The sequence below is a fragment of the Nipponia nippon genome, unplaced genomic scaffold (genome assembly GCF_047370975.1).
Source record: "Nipponia nippon isolate SJK-2023a ecotype South Korea unplaced genomic scaffold, ASM4737097v1 scaffold_5, whole genome shotgun sequence".
Classification (NCBI taxonomy): domain Eukaryota; kingdom Metazoa; phylum Chordata; class Aves; order Pelecaniformes; family Threskiornithidae; genus Nipponia; species Nipponia nippon.
The window spans coordinates 30,504,487-30,511,466 of NW_028262369.1; the positions used below are offsets into that span (position 1 = coordinate 30,504,487).

The following is a 6,980-nucleotide window of genomic DNA, read 5'->3' on the forward strand; positions in this document are numbered from 1 at the left end:
TGACCTCTGGTCTCTGCTTTGCCTAGGAACGGAGGCAGCCGGCTTGTTTGTGCATCCCTCTAGAGCCCAGCAGCTGTGATAGCTGCCTGGCTCTCCCAGGAGGGGGAATTCTTGCATGGCAGGAGCAGGTGAGTGCTGAGGAGTCAGGAGGGAGAAACCTGCTGGAGTGAATCAGTGATATGATTTAACGTCGAGAAGCCGTGCAGTTCCCTGCCGAGCACTTTGCAGTGGGAAGGTGTAGGGCAAACCGAGGGGATGAGCCACGTGGGGTACCTGCAGCCTCTGTGTGCCAAAGATTTCAGACTGGCATCCATAAGAGCTGGGCTGAGAACAGTCTGTGTGTGTGTGTTTGTGTGTCTTTAACCAGAAGATGTTTTGCTGCTGGTCCAGGGCTGGTGAAGGAGGCAGAATCAGGGCTCCAGCTCACACCAGTGTGCCAGGGTTCCTAGGCAGAGCAAAAAGACACTGCTGGAGAAACATGTATATGTGTTAGCTCGGCTAGTGGAGAAAATGCCCTTTCTCGCACTCTCTGTTCTCCTGAAAAATCTTTGCCTGCAGAGAGACTCCTCCCCAGTCAGGCATCCCCAGATGAGGAACGATTTAATCATTTAATCCTTCCATGTGTCTGTCAGCTCCAGCTGATGTCTCACTGGATAGGAACTTCACTGAAAGTTCACTGCTGCACTTCATTCACGTCTAAACAAAAGCCCAAGCCAAGGAAATGATATGACACCGGATAGAGCAGCAGAGAGCTTTGCCTCAGCTGGAGGTGCAGGACAATTTTATAACGTAGGAAACACATTGAAAATGCCCGGCTGATCCCACTGGCATGTTTCAGGGTGATGGGTGATGGTTTGGTTTTTTTTTTTTTTTTAATTTAGTGGCTGCAGAGTGTTAATAGCACAACAGTGATTCTTGGCTCTTCCAGTAGAAACCTGTGCAGTATCAGTTCCCACCTGGCAACCCTTTTGAAAGTGATTTCACGGCAGGGGAGGGAAGAAGTTAGGGAGTCAGGCAGGGGAGTGGGAGAGAGCAGACCACTATTGTTTGCAGTCAGGCTGGGAAGAGAAATGCTCTCCTGCTTGTAAAATCAAAGGCATCACCAGGAAACTGCTGGCAATTTGGCTTCTGGCAATTTGGTTTCCCAGCAAAGTACAGCGAAGGACTCTTATCACATCCAATAACCTCCTCCATCGAGAAGCTGCTGTTGTCAGTCAGGGCTATGTGTTCTTTCCTTGGGTCCTAGGCAGATCCCTACACAGGCTCTTTTCCAGCTTCATCGTCTCGGTTTCCATGAGCCTCCATCCAGGAGCCGGTGTTGCTTGTGCACGAATCTTGTATGGGTTTGGTTTTACAGTCACTGAGGCAAAAAATCTTTCCTGCCCCTTTCTACGGGATGTCCTGTGATCACACTGAACTTTTGCACTCACACTGCAGTGAGGGATGTTCAGAGCAGTACTGGGGTCTGTTGTTATTTTGGGCAGGTGTTGTGTGGGTGATGACAAACACTGTGAGACCAGCTATCGCCCAAATTGGCAGCAGGACATATTTCCTGTCCTGAAGAATCTGTATTTTAAGGGAAGGGTGGATGGAGTAGAGGGAGCATCAAGAGATGTATGCAGCAGGTCTCAAACCCATGTGAGAAACATCTGAGCTCATGATGTGGGTCTGTCTGTCCAGCCACACTGCTGCAACGCTGTGCTGTGGCTCAGACTCCAGGCAGAGCCAAGCATAGGCTCTGGGCCATCGCGTGCACAGATTCACTTGGGTGTCATCCATCTGGATGGCAAAGGGCATTGAGCATACTGGGCTCAGTGCTCCAGCCTGAGGCTAACTGCATGTGGCCACCATGGACAGGAAAAGTCCAGACTTGAGAGCAGGCTTGGATTTGTACCTAGTTGTTGCTACCAGCAAATCCAGAGGAGATGCTGGTCACCATGAATGGTGGTGGAAAGGTGCCTTTGGTTCATTGCTCTAACAGCTGCATGCTTTTCTGTTCTTCTCCAGGGATTTCAAGGCAGCAGGAGACCAGAGCTAGCCTTCTTAACACAGTGTACACCCAGTGAGAACTGAAGTGACCTCTGAGACTGATCTCAACATGTTCAGTGAAAAGAGCAGTGCCTCTTTGTCCCAGAAACCCATCCAGAAAAAGACACGACCTCAGGGCCTTCCCTCCCCTGCTCTCTGCTGCGCTTGTGGACTTTGCATCATGCTAGCAGGGATCAACATCACTTTAGTGGGAGCATTTGCCTTTGGGACCTTCCTCCCCATGAACAACCCTCCCATCATTATCGGACCCATCTTGCTAGTGGTGGCCTTCACGTTCTTCGGTGCCTGCTGCATCTGCAGCCGGAGGCCCCCAGCTCGTGGGGCCAGGAAATCCAAACCAGGTTCCAACATTGGACTCATCAAACCTGGCAACACAGCCTTTGAAATTGAAACTAGTGAGCACACGGTGCAGGACACCACTGCTGTTCAGCTGAGCCCCACAAATTCCCCCATCTCCTCGAAAAAGTCCACACCGGTTCATGAGAACGCAAAGACTTGCAAGCTCTTCACCATGGAAGGCAATGGACCGGTGGCCAAGTACACCACAGGAGGAGAGGCGATACAGCTCAACTTGCCCAGGGACCTGGCTGCATCCTAAAGCCAGGCAGAGCTTTTGTTAGCAGCCAGGCAGATGCTGCAATGGGTGGGCTGGAAATCTGTGATGTACCATCCATTAGAGGTGTGGGGAAGGTGCTTGTGAAAAGCCAGCAGACAGACAGGTCTCTGTGAATCTATTTAAGGGAGGTGGACGCAACAGCAGAAAAATTCCAGATTTTTGCTGAAAGGAACATGCCCATTACATGGCTTTAAAAAGAAAATTGATAATGATCTTGCTGTGAAAGGATGACTCTCAGTTCCTGGGAATAGACCAGCTTTTTGGGGGAGCACATAGGAAGAGGGGAATGGATTCATTTGTCTAGCATAACTTGGAAATGTCATGGCTGGAAGGAGGGGCTACATGGGGCTGACAAATGACAGCTCTTTCTTCTCGGAAGTGAAGCAATTCTTGAATGTAAAAGAAGCAGGAATGCAGTAAATTACAGCTTGCTGCCACTCAGTCACAAGAAGATTTCAGCATTTTTAGTGCCAGGCTTTTTGGCAGTAGGGACAAAGCTATGTGTTTGCTATTGAAAAAGCAGTGTGAAACAATCTCCTCTCTGTTGAAAATCCTTGCTCCATCTTGCCTTCATTTGGGTGACTTTACCATCCATTCTAAGAGACAATGAATCACAAGGATTGCAACTAGCACTGGTATTTTCCTCCTGTTTTAATCAGGTTGGGCTACAGATGTGCTGCTCAGTGCAGTGTGTATCTTGAAAGGTTAGCCGGGCTGAATCCTTGGGGACAAGCTCTTGCAGTAACCAAAGACTGGCAGGAGCCTGCAAATGAAATCTTTGGGCAATGATTATGTACTGAGTGCTAGGCAGCTTCCTTTCCATCTTTTTCTGGAAGCCTGGCCTGGGACACACATCAGCTTGGGACTGGGGGCAAATAACTGTATGGGCTTCAGTACAACTGTGCTGGAAGATGGAGACTGTATCTCCTTCCCTGAAGTGGCTGTGAGATCCATTACACAGTGGGCGATCAGGAGTGGATGGATCTCCTTGCTGCAGGAAAAGCTTCTCAATGTGCTCATGGGCTTGCAAAGCAATGGGATGAGTTTGCAGAAGAGAATTTATCAAGAGCTGTTCAACACAAAGACCCCACCTCTGCCTCAGAAAGACCCTAATCTGATGGATTATTGCTGCAAAGGCTTTGTGTTCTTCCTTGGGCAATGCCGGCTGGGAAGACGGTGCTGTGCTAATGACCCTTTGGTCTGACTCCTGTAGGGGCTGTTCACATGCTTTATGAGATAAGGGACCAGTGTGGGGAAGAACAGTTGTGCTAGGCAGAACCAGTATGTGGGGAGGCAGCAGCAGGAGAGTGGATTTTGAGTAGGATCGGCTACATAGGTTCTCTGTTTATGGAAATCCTATATGTGAAATGGGGCTCTTGAGACTTTGAGTGACTAGGAAGTCATATGGACACAAGAGTGACCATACCAGATCATTCCAAAGGCCCAGCTAGCACAGCAACTCATTTCTGACAAGTCCAAAAGCAAGATCTGGAGAAGAGCATAAAGACAGGGCAAAACCAGAGTGTTGCTTGCCCAAAATGCTCTCCCTGCCCCCAATGCACTATTCTTTAGGAGTTTCCTGAGCTGGAAGTGGTGCCTGTATTTAGTAGCCCTGAATGGATTTCTTCTTCATGAAGTAATCCATTTGCACCTTGAATGTCTGTCAACTTTCATCATTTGTGATCCTGCAGCAGGGAGTTGCACAGTTTAATGAGAGGCTGTAAAGTTTGCTGTCCTTGGCTTACTTTCATCCTGCACTCTGTTAGTTCCCTTTGATGCCCCAAGGTCGCAGGTTAGAAGGGCCAGCAAACATTCCATGCTCCCCACACCACTCACATTTTCTGGGACCTTTGTCACGTTTCCTTCAGTCATCTCTGTCTACAAGAGATGTGAAGTACCATAGGAAAGAGATGACTGAAGGAAACATGACAGGCTGAAGGGGAAACACTGGAAGAGAGGGAGAGGTTGTGATGTGGCCAAGGCTCACTGGGCTACCAGCAGACCTCTGCATGGCCAGGCTGTGAGGGCTGTACGGCTGGTGTGCTGACTTAAGTGATAGCATGTGCGGTCATGGGGGAGCTGGAGAGAAGAGCCACGGTGCTGTACAGTCCATGCATGAGGTGTCTTGGTTGCTCTCGGGAGCCACTGTGCAGCCAATGGCCCCTTCATGAGCTCAGGTAGGATGAGGTTGAATTTCATTCCTTGATGAGAGGGAATCAAACACTCTGTCTTCATGTGGGTCCTCCTTGAGTGCTCCAACAGTTTGCTGCCTTGAACAGCTCCTTCAACACCAAGGAATTACATCAGTGTGATTTTAGCAGGGCTGGTCTACTGGCTAGGAGGAGCAGAAGCAGGCTCGGGAGAAGGATGTTTGTGTTGACCTGGGAAGATACGGGATCAAGTCTTTGGTACAGCCTCCAGGTCCTGGGCAAATCATTTAATTGTGCTACTGCTCAGCTCCCTGCCTGTGCGGGAGGGAAAGTACCTGCTCCCAACTCCTTAAAGCTGCTTTAAAGATGAACACATTGCCAAGCAGCAGGGTTGGTATTAGCACACCTGAGTCTGGGGATTGCTTGAAGGTGGATGAGTCTGTATGGTCTGATGTCTGCATGATCTTCTCTAGAGCTCATTTTCACATGTGAGCTCTGCCTCCAGTGCCAGCTGCCCTTCAGCACGCAGGAACTGCTGTACTGAACAAAAGGCTCTCACGATTTTTGCCTGCCGGTGATTGCTGTAGCAATTAAACAGAACAGCATGCTTTGATTCCCAGGTTGCTGGCTCACCAGCCTTTTGGAATAGCACACAACAGGCTGGAAGTCCTTTAGTGGCATTTTTCACGTGGATATGGTTACTGCAGCAGTTTTCTTTGAGCACTTGGAGCCAAAAAAATAGTAAAATCAAGTGGTAACCATACAACTCCTTCCTCTACTCGCTGAAGGCTTTAAAACCAAGTCTGGAGTGTGTGTACTGGAATCACTCCTTATTGCAGCTGCACTGTGAAACGCTACCAGTGATGGATAATACAATAGCAGATCCGAGAGAAGTCGAAGGCAAAGGCCCCTTGGGCAGGAATAGGGGCAGAAGCAGGACCCTGAGGGTCAGCTAGGAGTTTAGTGTGGTTCACACTTGTGTTGTGGCATCACAGCCAGTACCATACAGTGAACCCCAACACAGCCCCAGGACCTGGCGCATCCTGTGCTGCACACACAGGTCACCGTAAAGCTGGTGTTGTTCTGGGAGCTGAAATCCTTGGGACCCAAGAGACGACAACCAGCAGAGATGGCACCTGGGCAAGCAGAGGTGTAGGACCAGTGAGATGCTGATCCCCTGGTGTGGTGGGCCTATACACCAAGCCGTAAACCAAACCTCCTGCCTGCACAGCAAGGTGGGCATGGGAACATCTGCTGCCTTCTGAAGCATGAATGCCCTGCTTTTGCCTTTTTCTGTCTTTCAGGATTTCCATGTCTGTCTGTCTGTCCACCTCCGTGATCGGGCGTGACTAATGTTGTTGTGAATCTTGTGCCTCCTTGTGTAGCGGGAGACAGGAAGACTTTCTTGTGCTCCAAGTCAGAGTTTCTGATGTGAGTCTTTTTTTAAATTACTACTTACGTGTGTGCAATGTGGAATTTGGAAAAGACAGACCCATTAAAATAATTGCACTCAGTAAGCATTTGGCCTGCCTTCTCTTTCACTCCACCAACCACCTTCTCCCTTATCCCGGAACTGTGTGTGCCCCAAGGCTGGCTGTATTCATTTTGCCTTGTGCTCGTGACTCTCCTGCTTGATTTTCTAGACAGTGCAACTAGCTGCAAGGAAAAAGTGTCCCTAAGAGTTCATGTTGCCTCTTGAATGCCATTGCTCCTTGAAGCCCTGGTTGCCTAAACACTAATCCCACTGCAGACTCCCACTATCATTGCTTTGGCTAACACAGGAATAGCCCAATTTAGCCTTTTTTTTTCTGCAAGCGTGTGTTAACCCCCAGCTCTGTACTGGACCAGGCCAGATGTGAATAGTGGCCCTCCAGTTTATTAGGGACACGGGAGGAGGAGGTTTGTGGGCTGTGGTGGATGAGGACTGTGGGCTGTTCTGAATTCAGCCTCTCTGGTAATGGAAGGCTGGACTGGATTATTTTAGCTGATCCTCCCCAGTCCTGGGTATAGATGATGTTTAATTTATGGTGCGGGGAAAGGATGGAAGCTGTATCTGTGTGTGTTTGTGTGTGTCTAGGATTGGTGCCATCACCTTTCCATGCTCCTTCTGGGCTTAGCCCAACATGGTCTCTTGGAGATGGGTCAAGGAGGGATAGCACAGCAAG

At 49.3% G+C, this 6,980-nt stretch overlaps 1 protein-coding gene across 3 annotated transcripts in view; it reads left to right on the top strand.

The window, feature by feature from the left end:
* TMEM275 (transmembrane protein 275) overlaps positions 1-6,295 on the top strand; it is a 30,232-nt gene extending 23,937 nt beyond the window's left edge. For 2 of the 3 annotated variants that reach the window (XM_087732549.1, XM_087732550.1), the window contains one exon: positions 2,008-6,295. In XM_087732549.1, the coding sequence (XP_087588675.1) occupies positions 2,099-2,647 (549 nt within the window). In that variant the 5' untranslated portion in view covers positions 2,008-2,098 and the 3' untranslated portion in view covers positions 2,648-6,295. Of the gene's footprint in view, positions 1-102; positions 129-2,007 lie in introns of those variants that run through there. The other variant, XM_087732552.1, reaches the window with a different exon arrangement.
* Positions 6,296-6,980: the final 685 nt, after the last annotated feature.